We start from the raw sequence: 18,806 nt of genomic DNA, 5'->3' as shown, positions 1-18,806 counted from the left end.
AGAGCGATTTGTGTTTCCGGTCTGTTGATTTGAGGATTGCCTTCGGAGACCTTGAGAATACGATGCCCCTCTAGATTTTTCCGCTATTCTGCGGTTTTGGAACTTGACCGCCAACTCGAAGAGTTCCTGGAAGGTGCTTGGGTTTCGGATTTCGAAGTAATCTTGGTAAGATTATTTCAATAATCTCTGCGTCGGGTTTCTTCCCATACAGCATGTTTATCAGCTTAACGTTTCGCAGAATGAAGTCCGTCAAATCTTCTATATTACTTTGATAAAAACTATACAGTTCGGCTTCTAGCTTTGCTCGGTCTTTCACTATGGGGAAAGCCTTTAATAATGATATTTCGAAATTTTCAAAGGTATATGTTTGGCTTCCGAATTCTCCTAATAAAAATTTCCCTATATTCTTCCACCATAGTGAGGCCTGTCCTCTTAGTGCAGACGTGGTAATGGCAACTTTTTGTCTTTCAGGCACAGGGTATAGCTGGAAATGATTTTCGAGGCCTTCTAAAAATATCGCCACCGAATGTTTTCCGTTGAAATTGATGTTTGGCTTGATAGCTGCTCTCATCATTTGGACCAAATATCCAAATCCCTCTAACTGGTTCGCCACCTCTTGCTGTTGGAGTTGTACAGGAGCTTCCATCCAGTTTTCGGCCATCTCAGTTTGTAAAGTGTTCGGGCGCCAATATGATGTTGCGTGGCCCCAACTTGTCCGCAACAGTAGTAGTGACTGCTATGAACTGTAAAGTACACCAACTCGTAAGAAGGGTTTAATTCCCTTTTTATTTCACTTTAGAAATCACAGTTGCGTTCACTTGACGCTCACAAACTACGCCTACCCGGCGGTATAACAAAAAATAGAAAAGTACAACTAAAAATAAATGACAAGATGCATAAATAACGAAATCACTACCTACGAGGTTCTATAATCGTGACTAACTTAACCGCGTTCTATGATACAGCTGAGATTCAGCAAACTTTCTGATTAAAATGTTGAAAGATTCAACGAACTGCCGAAATAGGCACACAGGTCGAAACGCGCGTTTCTTAAATTTCTACCTAGCAACCTTCACGCTCGTGATTCAAGAGGCACACTTACAGTCTCGTTTCCCTTTATTTAACTCAATTTACTTCTGCTAAAATTTGAATACTCTGCGCGTTCTACTACGATTTACATACTCTGGCATTGGAAATTCTAGGGGAAAGTAAAGGCTTGACAGGAAAGATAGCTTAAAATAAATGTTAGTTAAAATTACGTTACAGAATACGTTACAGAAATTTATAGAAAACTAGGAATATTCCTTCTTGAAAATGGTTTTATTCATGGAAAGAAAATGCAGTATTGGAGCTAGAGCATATTACCTTCGGCACTCTCGTCTCTTATTTCCAAATAATCCGTGAGCGAGCAGTTTTGATTTGCTGGAGTATCCAAGTCTCTGATCTTGAGGAAGAAGGGAATGCTAGACCACGTTTTTAAAATCCATTCACATTCCTGGCTGTTACCGTATCGCAATGGGTAGTTAGGACTCTTGATAACAGCATTCGAAGATGAAATGGTACCGCCACACGCCGCTAGAGATGATGGGAAATCAAAATTTATTTATTATATTTTATTACGAACTACGTAATTACTCATTTTAAAATTCAAAATAAGTGAAAATTAAAAAGAGAATTATCTCTATTTGCGCTTTTCAAGAATTCACATTTAGTACAAAACAAATAGTTTTTTACAAAATAAATAGTCCTCTGTAAATAGTGCTTTTAAAATTTGTTACTTGTGAGTTGGATTAAGCAACATTTAAACCATGAACAAGAAAATTATATATCATTTACTGTATAATTAAGTGCACAAAGTATTTATTCATTTCAACTAAAAATATACTTTGTGTTAAGTAACTTTAATGAAATTCTGCCTTTCAGTTTTCCTGCTAGAATGCTAATTTTTATTCAAATGAGTTAGAAAGAGGTAGTATTTCAGTTAAAGTTTCAAACTACTTACACAGAGCGGGTTCCGCCTGGTTGAAACTAGTTACTAGTTGCAACTCTACGATATGTTACTAAATGAAATTCTACGATGCGTTAGTAGTTGAAATTCCACGATACGTTACTAAATGAAATTCTACGATGCGTTACTAGTTGAAATTCCCCGATACGTTACCAGTTGTTGAAATTCTAGGATAAGTTACCAGTTGAAATTCTACGATACATTGCCAGTTGAAACTCAACGATACGGTACTAGCTGAAATTCTACAATACGCTACTAGTTGAAATTCTACGATACGTTATTAGCTGAAATTCAACGATCCTTTACTAGTTGTCGAAATTCTACGATACGTTACTAGTTGTTGAAATTCTACAATACGTTACTAGTTGTTGAAATTCTACAATACGTTACTAGTTCTTGAAATTCTACGATACATTGAAAAAAAAAATAGTTGAAATTCTACGATAGGTTACTAACTGAAATTCTACGACATGTTACTAGTTGAAATTCTACGATACGTTAACAGTTGAAATTCTACGATACGTTACTAGTTGGAATCCCACTACACGTTATTAGTTGAAATTCTGCTACAGCAGCCTGTCGTCGAATTTGCTTTATTCTTGCAATAGTGCTTGTCACGCCGGTATAGGTTTGAGCTAACTTGCCTGCCATTTCTGTGCAGCCTTTGGCTAACTTACGACTTAGCTTAGTTTTAATTTGTAATTCCTTATTTCTGAATTACGCCACATTTGCTGGCTGCTTTTAAGCCAAATGAAGGTCTTCAGTTGACATATTTGAGTTCATAAAATAAGTTTCTTTTACACTGTTTTTAGATTCTCTGTTTTATTAAGAAGACATAACGATAATTCGCTTAGTTCTTCAGATTCTGGACTTAGTGCGCGCTTCCCAAAATAGTGAGACTCTATGTTTCACCATGATCAAGCATTTCATGCGCATTCCGCGCATGACCAGAAAAAACGAGGAAAATGTGGCATAATAACATATGAATAGCAAAGGTGTCGAACCGGCAAAGGTTAGTGTTCAGAAAAACGAATCTATTTAAAATTATTTCCTGCTGCAACGTTATTTCAAAAATTACAGAGTCTGTTTGCACATGTTTTAGACGATTTTGGTTATATTTACGGAAACATCAGACCTAGAATTTTTGTGCTATAAATGTTCTTCTTCACGATCTCTCTACACCGTAATTTCCAAGAGAATAAAACCTTTTGAAGTATCAGAAGCGTATTTTATCATCCCCCTTGAACAGCTTTCCAAAGTCCAAGCAGACTTGTAGTTCGACATTATGACAATCTGCTTTTTAAATGTCCAAAAGCAAAAGACTCCACGGGTAACACATCAGGAAATTTAGTAGGGATATGAGTGAGGGGTATTGGCCTTAAAACCCGTTTGCTGTTCCATTTGTTCATGGAAATTAACAGTGAATTTGGATTCGTAACTGTTTGGCTTCTCCTGATTCTGTTCTACTGAATGATGGTACTGTGGGTAAATAAATGGTATTTCATATTTGAAAATTGGGTGTAAAATACATTCCTGAAAATATGAAAATATGTTGAGTAGATTTTAACATTTGCCTACACTCTCTTTAGTTTTAATTTGCCGTTATATGAAAAACCAGCAAAATCATAAATCCCTGTGGAGACCTTTCTTTAATTTCTTTGAACCACGTTTTAAGATATTTTTATCCTCTTTGATGATAATAAATGGATCTCTTTTCATTGCAGACATTTAAATACACCCGAGATTAATCTATTGTGACAATATTTTTCATTCTTCTCCGGACAAATGTTTCTCATAAAGAATTCTGTAGCGCGTTCTACGGTTGGAGATATGTCGTCGAAAAGGACGATGTCATTTTTTCCCCTTTCTAAGACTCAAATCAGGATTAAATACTTTATTTACAGTTGACAATTGGCATTTTAGTGATTTTGCAACTGGTGTTTGATTTGGCGGATTTTCTTTTAACATCAAAGATCTTACGTTTGCAACATTCCGTCCTTTCCTCGGAAATGTGTTTGGAACAAATTTTTCAATTAAAGATAAACTTTGACGTTTCTTTTCTTTCTTGTTGCCACTATTACCTACTGTAGCTTTAGATAAGGAAATATCATGGTTTTCACAGCGTTTTTAATAACTACGATGCACACCGAAAATGCCAATACAAGGTCTTTTGTAGCATCAGAAGAGGTATTTTATCCCATTCTTCTTGAACAGGTTTCCAAAGTCTAAGAAAGGTTGTGGGTCGACGTCTAGACAATCCGCTTTTTAAATGTTCAAAAGCGAGAAAAAATGCGTGGATAATACTCCAGAAGATTTAGTAGGGATATGAGGGAAGGGTGTGACTTTGATACCAGTTCAGTTTACAATTAATTAACAGTGGAATTTGACGTGCTGTTGCTTGCTTTGTCTTGATGCAGTTCTACTGGTTGATGGCAGTGTGGGTAAAGAGAAGGTATTTGATATTGGAAAATCGTGTATTAAGTTGTGTCTTAACATTTTTCTCCTCTCTCTTTATTTTTAATTTGCTGTTATATGAAAAACCAGTGACAATCAAAAATCCCTTAAAAAAACTTTTCTTTAGATTCCTTGAACCATGTTTTAAGAATTTTTTTACTCCTCTTTGATGATAACAATTGCATCTCTTTTTATTGCAGTCATTTAAGTATGCCCAAAACTGTTGTATCGTGACAACATTTTCCCATTTTTATGCGGATAAATGTTTCTCATTCAGCAACGCGGTCTGCGTTTGGCGATATGTCTTGGAGAATGACGATATTTTTTCGTTTTTTAAAGATTCATATCAGCATTAATCACTTTGCTTACAGTTGATATTGAGCACTTTATTGATATTGCAGCTGTCTTTTGCTATGGCTGATTTTCTTTTAACATTAAGTATCCTACTTTTGCAACATTCGAAATATTCCGTTTTGCCCTTGGATACGCATTTGGAAAAAATGATTCATGATTCCGCTTGAAGCTAAATTTTGACGTTTCTTTCCTTTGTTGCTGACAACAGTAACTATCGTAGTTTTAGATATCGAAAACCCATGGCTTTCACAACGTTTTTTGATAACTAGATATGAATAATTTTCTTCGGAAAGAAACGAAAAGAGCCTTATATCCATTGCTTAAAAGTGACATTTTGGATGAAAACAAAACTGTCAAGTAGAAAACGATAATTTACACTTTCAAAAATATAGCTGCAGTTAAAAAATTCCAAGCAGAAGATACTTTTTTACAGCAAAGAAAAATCGTCAAAAAATGTGCAAGCAACCTCTGTAGTGTATATCGTTTGCGTTCGAATTCACAAAACTATGTTCTTTACTACTATGCTGCTTCTTTTATTCACATATATTATTCTTTCACTTTTAAAAATATGTTGCCACAAATTTTATTTCTTATATTTTTGTCAATCATTTTCAAACGAGTAATGAATGAATATATGTATGTGAGATTGTACAGATTTACTGTGTATTCTTACCAATCCTGACCACAGCCTTGAAGCCTGCTTGGGGAAACTGCGTTCCTGTGACATAGATGGCACGCAAGGCATTACCAGTGCTGATTACACTAGAGGGTAGATCATCACCACAGTAACGTCGAAGATCTGGTGCAACTGCAGTGCCTCCATCATAAATTTGCAAATACTCAACATTATCGCCTTGGTAGCAACTGGAAAGTGATCATAAATAATGCAATTAAATAACATATTTAATGCAAACGTTTTGGGTTTCTCAACAACTCCAAACTTGTTATTTTAGCAATTTAAAATTATCTGAAAAAGCATCATGCTTTATTACAGCACGCTTGAATTTAAAATAGAAAAGAGAAAGAAAAGAACATTTTTATATGTATGTGAAAAATAAATAACATGCAAATTAATGTTATTATTCTAGAATTTAATTCAACTTAAGAATTTCGATCTGAAGTTGTCAAAAAGTGCTCTGTGAGTTTCGAAAACTCTGTGACTCTGTCAATTTAACTCCTTTTTTTGAAAAGAACGGGATTTTGAAGAAAGGTTCTTCCATGATATTTCAAAATACAAATTAATGCGTCCCTCTTTAGTATAAAATATAATCTAAAGTGTGTAAGTATTATAAATTTGTCAAAAGTAGGGACACATGTTTTATTTCCATAAAATTCTTTGAAGGCATTCATAAAACCAATACCAATTTGAGAATGGATTTGTTCTAATTTTAAGTGTGAACTTATTGGAAACGTTCTGAGATTAGGAAGAAAAATTCTTCTTGCCAGGAGGTTCTTGGATTTCCTGCTGTATGGAGTACAGAAGGCAGCAAAAATACATAAATTGTTACGAATTTTGTACATATGTAAATATTTTTAGAGAAATTACATGTGAAATTGTAATTTTTTTCAGTATAATGCAACATGAAAATCTAAAGACGCCAGAGTTTTACCGTAAAAGTAACAATACAGGGGCAAGTCTCTTTCAGGGGACACATACACCTTAAACACTTTATGATCTTCGAATATGTGACTGTTGCAAGAATTGGGATATTTTATTTATTTTAAAAGCAATTACTTCCAACTTTTTACAGCTGACTACATAATATAGGTGCTTTGGAAACTAGTAATCATAAAGTTTGTGTTGCCAGAAATATTCTTGTAATTTAATCCGCTTTGTGGCAAAATTTTTCGTCATGTTTCCACTTTACGCGCATGTTATTTTAAAAATGGCTAATGGTACATACTTGAAATTTGATGGAATTCTTTATATGGGCGCTATTTTCTAACTGAACCAAAAATCTGATGAATATTTTAATGTTACAAAATTTTATGCTCGAAAACATTACAATTTTTTTTAATAAAACACACTTTATAAACCCAACTCTATGTAAAATAAAACTTTAACATGAAATTCTTAAAATTTTTGGTTCACAGTATTTTCCAAATGTTATAAAAGCTATATACTAAGTATGGATATGCGACAGAATGTTTTAAATTGTGCGCGCAAGGTGGAAACACGACGAAAAATTTTGTCACAAAGCGTATTAAATTATAAAATATTTGTGGTAACACAAACTTTCTGATTAGTAGTTCAGAAAGCAGCTATATTATGTAGTCAGCTGTAAAAAGTTGGAAGTAATTTCTTTTAAAATGAATAAGTTATCCCAATTCTTGCAACAGTCACATATTCGAATATCGTATGGGTTTTTAACTTTGGGTAAATCGCTATCTCGCTAAATTGGCGAGATATTGCCAAACTAGCGACCGTTTTGACCAAAACAAATTGGCGAAAATTCGCCAAAAGTCGCCAAGCTTGACAACCATTTTGACCAAAACAAATTGTCAAAAATTCGCCAAAATTCGCCGAACATAACAACCATTTTAACCAAAACAAATTGGCGAAAATTCGCCAAAAGTCGCCAAACATGACAACCATTTGGTAGCATTTTGGTCCAGTCATGTAACTGTATTGCGATTGAATACATATAATTAACCTAAATGTGTAACTGTAACCGTATCATATGCCTTCCAGTAATTTTGAGAAGTGGAAGGTACTAGAGATTTCTCGGCGGCCGGAAGAAAACTATATGAGCCGGAGAGAGTATCAATTTATCAGTTCTTTAGTTCAGCGTGAGTTCGGGAGATATCTTGGTGTGAGCTTCGCTGTTTAGGTGAGCTTTCATTGCCAAATTTAGGGCTGACAATAAGCGTCAAGGAGGGAAATGCTATGGGAATCACGTAAAGGTCAGTTTGCACCTGTCAGAGAGGCTCGGAGCGAGTCGCTCGTTACGATTACTTTGACAGTGTAAACGCTCACTTCGACGGAGTAGAAACGTAGCGGAGATGAGTCAGCGCTTCCGTTTCTACTTTGAACCTGTTGAAAAATCTATCCGGGCATTTAGTCCGAGCAGCGTTCGCAGGGACGTCGTGACAGTGAGTTTTATAATGCCGAGATGTAAAGCGATAGCCAAACCATTCTACAAGCATCCTACATGATGATGCAATAAATATATGATATTATAAACTATAAAAATAAAAATGGAATTATGAAAAAAATAAATAGATCTGTTTTATTGTGGATATTTAAATTTTCTTGCTTTGTATAAAAGCATTCTGGGCTATAATTCGTTACAATTCAGCTTGGATGTGAAACATGTTCAGCTTGGATGTGTGAGTGTATTAAGGTTTATACAAATTATGCTAGATGAATTCTAATCTTCTTAAACTATCCGTTTTAGCATTTTAAAAGTAAAATATAATCACTATATTTAACCATTATTAATTTTGTTGATATCACTTTGTGTGTTGTCCAGAAACACAATTTAAGTAGGATCCAAAAGTAAGAATTTGAGATAAATATCTTCCTGTTGGAACTATGTCATAATATACATATTCTTTTACCTGTGGTAATATATATAATGCTCCTAAGTTTTTTGCTACTTATTTATTTAAGATTTTTTGAATAATTAGGTAGATATTATACATTTTACTTCTGCCGTTGCTTTGAATAAATATTTTATATGTTAATTTTGCATTCTTCTCTAGAAATAACACAGTTCCAGTCAGAACTCTGCATAATTAATTACATGCACAGAGAGCTATTGATTCTGTGGATTCTGGATGAATAAATATATTCTCTCTATTAATAAATAATAAAACACATTATTACTTTTACATTATTTTGTAAATGATTAATTAGATGTAAATAAACAGTTGTATATAGTAGAAAAACTTCGTTAAATTGAATTTCAGTAACCACAGTTGACTAAATAACCTCTCTCAAACTGAGTTTCGTTTAAATTCTTCTATCTGATATGCAATAACGTTTTCGTAACTTTGGACATTCTCGTCCGAAATTCATTTAATAGTTCATTTGATACTCCTAATTCATCGCGGCAAGCTACCCAGTCACGTACCCATTTCCTTTTCTTCTTCTTCTTTTTTTTTCCCTCGCAAGAGCAGAAATTAATTCGTTTGAAACTGCTTCCCAGACTTCAAGCACTGCAGCCAAAGAACATCTATGTATGTTCAATGCATATTCTTTCCTGCAGCTGTCACGTCGGTATCCATTTCGTAAACAAACGGAGGTGAGTTGTCAGTCCACTCTGATTGGTGTAAACAATCTATCAGAGTACAAGTCCGTTCACTCGGTTCGAAACGCACGGACGAGCGACTCGCTACAAGCGGCTCTGACAGATGTAAACTTGCCTTAAACTACGTTGATTTGGAGGGAATCGCAAAATTACTTATGCAGCGCCTTCTGCTCTCGAGAGGAGCAAGAAGACAGCTCGAAGGATCCCTGATTGTCTTCCGCATTCAGTGCTCATGTTACCTGACATAAGCAGCATCGTAAAATGCATGTTCTGGGCTAGGCGTACAGTTATGTACACTGCGCGGGGGGGAAGGAAATTAAAAAAAAGGAAAGGAAAAAGAGGGGGACTGTTCTATATCTCCCGTTCTACTGGACCGATTGACGAAATTCAACTTGCGGTTTTCATGTCTCGAAAGCGCGACTTAAGATGTACATTAGATTTGTATATAGCATTGTTCTAATATAGGTATTTTGACCCAAAAAAGGAGATTTTCTGAAATGACATGCAAATTTGTTTTCCATATTTCGATTTTAGGAATCAAATCATGCCAAACTACCAAGTATTGTATAAAACCGAGCGAGTGGCTTTTCGAAAATTAACTCTCAAAATTTAAGCTTCTCAATGTTGATTGAGTTTGGTATATATTTATTAATTTCTCTTTTTTTTATTAAACTTATTTGATACTTCCTTTCGTAATCTAGGTTCATTCCAAATAAAATTCCCCCTTTTTATGATTTATTTTTTAAATTCGTATTTTTAAACATTTTTTGAAAAAAATTTTGTATTAGAAACTATAAAATTTTTAACATGGACTTAAAGTAGATGTATTTCTAGGCACACCTGCAAAAAATCAAAGTTTTTGTTTTAATGTTCTAAGATACACGAATTTACATATTCGAGCGTTTTGAAATTTGGCATCTTTTTTTTGAGCGATAATGATGCCAAATGTGGTTTACGCATTTTGTTAAAATTATTTGAAACTATGAACGATCACTTTTTCCGCTCTTCTACACTGAAAAAAATCTGATGTGTACACCACATGACTTCCTTGCTCGGAATATTAAATTATGCATTTTTATAAAAGAAAGAAAAATGCATTATATGCATTATAAATTAATGCATTATAAAAGAAAGAAAAAATGCAAAGAAATTTTTTCTAAATGTAAAAAAAAATTTTCTAAATGCAAAGAAAAAATGCATTTCTTGCATTTCACTTAAACTTATTGGACTGAATTAAATCTGCTTCGTGGTTAGCGCATAAACCACAATAGAATAAATGCACTCTTTAAAATTCCGTATATTTGTTTACCATCACGACACTCTGAAGCTAGGTTCACTTCGCAGCGTTACATTTCTCATTTTATAATTCAGAATGCACAAAATTTACATCATTTGAAGAATTATCTAATCGTTGCCATATGTTGTATTCAAACACTATAAAAAATCTAAAACGATGTATAAAAGAAATTAAGAAAACAAAACAAAAAAGAAAACGTTTTTCCCAGACGATTCAGTATTTCTCATTCAATTAATTCAGTTCTCACTTCCCGACAAAGCAAATAAAAACTCAAATTATCTATATTAAAAATTAGGAATTAAATCTTAAACACTTATTATTTCCTCGAAAAAATTCCAGAATGTGTCAAGCATGATTTAATTCGCAATAATCAAAGAAGGCGTTATCTTTGTTGTTGCGAAGCTTAGTTTCTCTAGATTGGCATCAAATCCGCTATTCTGCTAAATTTCACATGTAAACAAACATGGTCGCCATCTCAAAAATAATTAGGCTTAGCCGTACTTAAACAACTTTTAAATTGTTGATAACTCTATAAATAGTGCATGCAGATATACTAAAAGCATAAAAACGCTAACCGGAAGATGTGAACCACATAATTCAATCATTTTTAAAGTAAAATATGCACAATTTACAAGCATATAAGAGTAAAGAAAGTGAGATCTCTGAGCCGGATAACAGAGTATATTTATATACGTTTCGTGCGGCCGATTGCAACCAAAATACGAGGTGCACATCTACCCGTTATAGCAGTCCTATGTACAAAATTTCAACGTTCTGAAGTAACTCATTTTTGAGTTATGCGAGATACGTACGTACGGACATACAGACGCCACGAAAAATTCTCTTAAGAATTCATTTTAAATCAGTTTTATAATTTTTTTGGAGGAAAAGAGTCCTTTATTCAGTCCTTACATACAGATGTCACGCAAAAACATCGTTAAATTGCATTCGATAGCTGTCAAAATAGATATTTTCATTGAAATACGATGCCTGAAAATTTTCGCAATTACAATACTTCCTTTTTACTTCGTACAAGGAAGTAAAAAGATAAGGAAAGTGTTGCGGCAAAGCCAGCGAACTATTAAAAATAACATTACCCTTTTTGTGAATGGCATCACTTACGTTTTGTATTTATAAATGTCTTTTTGCTTGTTCTATACTTCATGTTTATGTTAGGAAATAAATAAGTATAAAATACTATCTCCTAATAACTGGTGCCGAAAAAAACCATTTACGAAACAGGACCTTGAACTTATACTTCCTACTGTTGGATCATTCTTGCTGTAATATTTTACTTCCGATATTAAAACTTAGTTTTGTTTTTGTTCTTTTCTACTACTCGGGCAATGGCGCCGACCGGTGAAGCTGTAGACAAAATGACGCAACTGAAACGAAAGCGGAAAGCCGTGCGAAGTAATGTTTCTCGCTTTTCTACTGAAATTGATACTTTGAACGATGATTTCTCAATTGAGAAAGTTCAATATATTTGTAATCGCTTAACAACTGCTTTAAATGATATGAAACTAATAGATAACGAAATTCACAGCTTCCTTTCTGACGATGAATATGAAAGTGATAATTTGCAGTGTGAAAACTACATAGATACTGGTGAATCCGCAATTTTCAAAGCACGAAAGATTATTCAAAATAAATTATCGCCAACTCCAAATAATGTTACTGCTTCGAATATGGATACCAATGATTTAGCGATGACAATTGGCGACCCTCCTACTACAGTGCCTATGACTCAACCATATACAGTTAAATTGCCAACAATTAAACTACAGTGATTTACAGGAGAAATTGAACAATGGCAATGTTTTTGGGAACAGTTTAAATCTTCTATAGATGCCAATCCACATCTTTCTGTTATTGATAAACATGTTTTCCTCAGAGGTTATTTAGATGGTGAAGCTAAACACCTTGTTGATGGAATTAGTGTAATAGGAGACACCTATGAAACAACAAAAAAATTGTTGGAGGAAAGATATGGAAATAAAGATCGAATTATCCAATCACACTTAGATTACTTAGAACATTTAAATGTTATTCAAGACCCATCTCCTACGCATCTAAATAATCTTTACATAGAATGTAACAGAAGAATTCATGCTTTAACTGCTCTGGGTGAAAATATTGAAGCATACGGTAGAATCCTAGTGCCAAAAATTATTCGTGCATTCCCCAATGATATTTGTTGCCGCTGGATTATCTATGCCAAGCGTGAAAAACTAAAGGAAGGTAATATTACTAGATTGATGCAGTTCTTGGCAGAAGAAGTGGAAGGTGTAGTTGCAGCACAAAGAGTTAAAGGTACGTCTTTTTCTGATCACACCGTAAAGTGCACTGTAGAAAATTTTAATATCAATTCCAAAACAGTAAACAAACGTAAGAAAATTTCACCATTTTGTTCATTTTGTGATACTACAGGACATTGGCCTCAATATTGTGAAACTGTTACAGACTATGATACTCGTGTTCAGAAACTTAAAACTTCAAATCGCTGCTTTCTGTGTACTAACCGTGGTCATAGAGTTTCAAACTGCCCAAGAAAAAATACTGCACGGTGCACTAAATGCAAGAAAATGCATCATGTTTCTATTTGTCCTCCTGTTGAAAACAATCAACTGCGGATAACTAACAGTGCTGTAAATCACATAACCTTTCCTAAAACAATTTTCACACATTTGCAAACTGCTCGTGTGTACGTTACTGGCCCCACAGGCATTACTAAATTAACACGTTGCATTTTAGATGGTGGTAGCCAAGCAAGCTTTGTTCACACAAACCTCATTGAAAAACTGAAGCTTAAAGTTGTCAGTTCTGCCTCACTTTCAGTTCAAGCATTTGAATCCTTTACTTCACAAGAACAACGTAGATGTGTTCAACTGTCCCTTTCAAGTTTGGGGAGCAACCAAGCAGTTTTGATCTCCGCATTTGAAAGCTCCAATTCCTATACTACACATCCTACTGCTCCACCAGAAATAGTTCACTTTGCTCAGAAGAAAAGATTGAGAATTGCTGATCCTCCGGATGACTCTTCACTGCCCATAGAAATACTTATTGGTGGTGATCATTATTGGCAAATTGTTTCCACAGAAGCTCCAATCAAGCTTTCAGAATCTTTTGTTATGGTACCGTCATTGTTTGGATGGGTTCTTAGGGGAACAAGAACACATACTACAATCGCTGAGAAGACTTCTGTCCATCAAGTTTGTGTGCAAGTTAAAACTGATTGTTTAAATGATCAGGTACGTCGCTTCTGGGAATTAGACTCCATAGGGATACAAGATGCGCAGAAACGAAAAATGACTACCCGAGATGAAGAAATTTTATCAGAATTTCACAAAACTTACAACACTGAAAACAATCGAAGAATTGTGTCTCTGCCTAGAAAACCATTGGTCACACCTTTGCCTACAAACAAAATTATAGCGGAAAACAGATTTCATTCTCTTAAAAAAAGACTTGCATCTAGTGATGTGTTAAAGACACAATATGACAACTGCATGCTGAATTACATTGAACAAAAGCATGTTGAAGTTTGTTCCATAGATGAATCCAATGAGAAGCCAGTATATTACCTTCCTCATCATGCTGTACGAAAGAAAACACAATCTGAAACCACGTGGAGAATTGTGTTTGATGCTTCCTCGCATGCTCCAGGAATGATTTCACTGAACGATACCTTGGAAGCTGGCCCGAATCTTCTTCCTGAATCTATTGGTTGTCTACTAAGATTTCGATTGCATGAATTCGCTGTTACATGTGATGGTAAGCAAGCTTTTTTACAGTTGTCACTACATAAAGAAGATAGGGACGTCACAAAATTTTTCTGGTACAAATTAAAATCTGATTCATCTCAACCTACTACTTTTACAGATGAAATAACTGCTTACAGATTTACTCGTTTACCATTTGGCCTTAGTTGCAGTCCGTTTTTACGCTGTGCTGCGACACGAGAATTGGCTGCAAAACATATCGCAGAATTTCCAATTGCTGCACCAATGATAGATAAACATCTCTATATGGATGACTTTCTTGCTAGTATGGAAACTGAATCACGCATTATAATGCTATATCACGAGATCAAGAATTTAATGGCTCTAATAAAATTGCCTATGGAAAAATGGGCTACAAACTCTTTGAAACTCAATGATGTACTACAAACACATGAAGAATCTCACAAAACGGAAACAACTGTCTTAGGTATTGGCTGGAATACAACTTCTGATACTTTGAAGCATGCATTCAAGACTTCCCTCTGTGTTTTTACAGACAAACCACTTACAAAGAGATGGTTACTCCGCTGCATTGCTAGTTTTTATGATCCCTTAGGCCTTTTTTCACCGTTTACTATTCTTGGGAAAATCTTATTCCAAGATACATTGATTCTTGGAATCAAGTGGGAGGAATTACTACCTGCTAATTTATCAACTTTATGGTATGCAGCTGTGAAAGAACTTGATGACATTTGATCCCTTCAAATTCCTCGATGCATAGGGATTTTATCACATGTTCCTTTTGCTATTCATGTGTTTTGTGACGCGTCTGAACGTGCCTATCGTTCAGTTCTGTACATTGTTACCTTTAAAGGTGACCAATCGAATGTGAATTTAGTGTGTAGTCGCAACAAACTAGCTCCTATAAAGAAAGTTACCTTACCTCGTTTGGAGCTCTTGGCCGCCCTGATGGGAGCACGATTGTTGCAATATTTCTGTGCTGAAACAAACATCTGTTGGTCAAATGCAACATTGTGGAGTGATTCTCAAGTTGTCTTAGGGTGGATACGCAGTGACCCCAACAAATGGAAAACTTTTGTTAGCAACAGAGTAACAGAAATTATTTCCTATACCAATCCTTCACAATGGAGACACTGCCCTGGCAAAGACAATCCAGCTGACAAGCTTTCTCGAGGTGTTTCACCATCAACACTAAAAAACCTGGAAATTTGGTGGAACGGCCCTCCATGGTTAGTCAAATTTCTAGAATATTGGCCTCATTCTGATACTATTTCTCAAGATTACAGTCATAACTTCGAGGCAAAGAAAGAAAACGTTCAGGCCCTTCACATCGTATCTACTCAACCAATCATAAAGGCTGGAAACTACAGTTCTTAAGTTCGATTGTTACGTGTAACATCTTGGATTCTTCGCTTTATTCACAACTGTAGGAAACAAAAAAAGTTAGTGGGTGAGTTACATGCCACAGAACTGAATGAAGCTCGTATTTATTGGATACAGACCGTTCAGAAAGAATCCTTTCCTTCAGAATATGAAGCTCTGTTGACAGGAAAATCACTTCCTAAGAAATCAAGGATAAAACAATTTAACCCTTTCTTCAAGAACAATATTATACTTCTTGGTGGTCGACTACAATTTTCTGATTTATCTCATGCTGAAAAACATCCCATATTATTGGAAGGTTCTCATCCTTTTACAAGCCTACTGATACTCCAAACACATTTACGAATGCATCATCTCGGTGTTCGGATTGTACTTTCTCAGCTTCGTTCAGAATATTGGATATTAAGAGCAAGACAAGCCATTAAAAAAGTGATAAAGACTTGCCTTCCATGTAAAGTACTGAAACAAAAGAGAAGTGAACAGATAGAAGCTCTACTACCAGCTGAGCGAATTCAAAAGTCATCTCCTTTCGAAACTACCGAAATTGATTTTGCTGGACCACTCTACGTAAAAAATAATAACTCCGTTACAAAAGCCTACATTGTCATCTTCACATGTGCTACAATTCGAGCTATCCACTTAGAATTAGTTTCCGATCTGCGTACTGACGTCTTCCTATTTGCATTACAACGTTTTGTCTCTAGACATTCACTTCCTCATACAGTGTACACTGATAATGCCACAACTTTCTGCGCTGCGGACAAAGAGCTGAAGTTATTGTGGGATACTATATCCTCTGCCAAGGCACAACAGTTTTATGCCCACCACAACATCAAATGGAAATTCATCGCCCCCCCGAGCGGCTTGGTGGGGAGGATGGTGGGAAAGAATGATTGGCTCAATTAAGCGATGCCTTCGGAAAACATTAGGTAAGGCTCTTTTGGATGACGCTGGTTTGATCACTGTATTATGTGATATTGAAGCCGCTCTTAACAGTAGACCGATTGTCCACGAATATGGAATAAAAGATGACTCTGAGGAAGCTTAACACCTTCGCACTTCCTCATAGGAAAAGAAATTAACCACTAATCCTTCCAGCCCCACAAATCCTGAAACAAATTTAAATCATATGTGGAAAAATCGTCAACATTTGATCGACTCCTTTTGGAAAAGATGGCAAAAGGAATATCTGATGGACTTGCGTACATTTCATCAAATGCGGAATCCATCTGAAACATATAAAATACGGAAAGGGGACATTGTCCTACTACAAGAAGATGTTAGACCTCGCCACACCTGGAAGAAGGCCCGTGTTGAGGAGCTAATCCTTGGCCGCGACAAAAGAGTCCGTACTTGTGTTCTGCGCACCAATGGACATACCATTACCCGACCTGTGCAGCTGGTCATCCCCCTGGAGGTTGACCAGGGTGGGGAGGATGTTGCGGCAAAGCCAGCGAACTATTAAAAATAACATTACCCTTTTTGTGAATGGCATCACTTACGTTTTTGTATTTATAAATGTCTTTTTGCTTGTTCTATACTTCATGTTTATGTTAGGAAATAAATAAGTATAAAATACTATCTCCTAATAGAAAGTAGGTTGCTATAAAGTAAGAAAATCGCCAAGTTCTTGGCGCAGACTGAAAAGTGTTTAAATTTCTCCAAACAGTTTTCACCGAAAGAAAAACAAAATAATATCTAGGCATAATTTGAGTTGCAGAATCGAAATATGGAAAAGCATTGGTATATTATTTCAGAAAAAGTCCGATTTGTGTCAAAATACCTATGTTAGAATAATACTGTGCATAAATCTGATATATATCGTTAAGTCGCGCTTTCGAGACACGAAAAACACAACTGGAATTTCGTCAGACGGCGCAGTAGCACAGGAGAAATAGAAGTATCCCCCCCTTTTTTTTTCACAGTGTACATATTTTTGCTACACTTCATTTAAACATTTAACCACGAGGAGAATATTAAAGTCTATTTATTCCATACACGTCATTAACAAAAATGTAATTTAGTATACAATGAAGCAATTCGTCTCGTACTTTTCTTAATCTTTTAACAAATGACTTAAGCGGATTTAAGTAAGGTTTCTACAAAAAGTTTAGTTCGTTTTCCATAATAAATAATTAAATTATCTTGTAACTTCTGTCCTTAAAACCTATGTCACATTCAGAAAATTTCAGACGCGTCCATTTACAACGCTATGGCAAGGTTATATATACTTACTTTCCAATCATATTAAAACGATTCTCGAAATCCATTCGTATCCTTGTTCCCGGTGGTGACATTACTGTCCATTCACATTCCATGTGAGGAGGTGGTGCAGCTGGATAATTCTGAGATAAAATTTCGGCACTTTGACTTCTTTGATTTAAATCAATGCGACTACCACAACCGAGAGAAAATTGAGCGTAACGAAGTTCGAAGCTCTGAAATATAAAGATAAATCTTTGCTTTTGGAGATATATATCATAACGTAGAAAAAAATAAAATTCTGAAAGTCGCGATCTACATTATTAATATTTGTAGCATTACAGTAAATCTTTGTCAAACGCGGATTTAAAGAACGCGATTTGTCATTTACGCGTTATATTTGTTATTTGCAGATTTCAGTTTAATTCCACCAATGTAAGAATGTCATTCATATGTGGTTCAAAGTTCATTCATCAGAATTAAATGCTTTCTGGTATCATTTCTGGGTGGTAGTTATCAACAGTTTTAAAGAACTTTTATCGATTGCAAACGAAGCAAAAGAAATCTTTCAAACTGCACAAAAATGATGAGCGGCGAAGGATTTTCAGATATAACAGAAGCCAAAGAATAAAGACTCGTGTGATCTCGCAATACCAGGCAACGATGAAAGTGGGGAAAAATAAAAAAAAGATAAAGTATTTTTAACTTAAAAGGCAGTTAAAAAATTGGTTTAAAAGGCACAGAAACTGTTTAATTTTTCAATGTTCAAGGTTCATTCATCAGCATTAAATGCTTTCTGGTATCAGTTATAGGTAGTAGTTATCAACAGTTTTAACAGAACTTTTATCGATTGCAAACGAAGCAAAAGAAATCTTTCAAACTGCACAAAAATAATGAGCGGCGAAGGATTTTCAGAAATAACAGAAGCCAAAGAATAAAGATTTTTCTGATCTTGCAATTCCAGCCAACGATGAAAGTGGGGGAAAAAAAAAGAAAGTATTTTTAACTTAAAAGGCAGTTAAAGAATTGGTTTAAAAGGCACAGAAACTGTTTAATTTTGCAATGAAGGGAATGAAGAAAAAACAGAAAACTTTATGAGAGACATTGAAAAA

At 35.0% G+C, this 18,806-nt stretch overlaps 1 protein-coding gene across 1 annotated transcript in view; it reads right to left on the bottom strand.

Annotated features, from left to right (window-relative positions):
- LOC118190809 (cubilin-like) overlaps window positions 1–18,806 on the bottom strand; it is a 413,937-nt gene that overhangs the window by 159,757 nt on the left and 235,374 nt on the right. Inside the window, exons 40-42 of the mRNA XM_085826303.1 lie at window positions 17,728–17,930; window positions 5,490–5,680; window positions 1,366–1,575 (exon numbers count right to left, since the gene is read on the bottom strand). Coding sequence (XP_085682429.1) covers window positions 1,366–1,575; window positions 5,490–5,680; window positions 17,728–17,930 — 604 coding nt within the window. The remainder of the gene's footprint in view (window positions 1–1,365; window positions 1,576–5,489; window positions 5,681–17,727; window positions 17,931–18,806) is intronic.

Source organism: Stegodyphus dumicola, chromosome 11 (genome assembly GCF_044657685.1).
Source record: "Stegodyphus dumicola isolate Sdum_Otavi_A_Nest chromosome 11, ASM4465768v1".
NCBI lineage: Eukaryota > Metazoa > Arthropoda > Arachnida > Araneae > Eresidae > Stegodyphus > Stegodyphus dumicola.
Note: the sequence above shows the minus strand (reverse complement) of the source record. Positions and strands in the feature narration are given on the sequence as shown.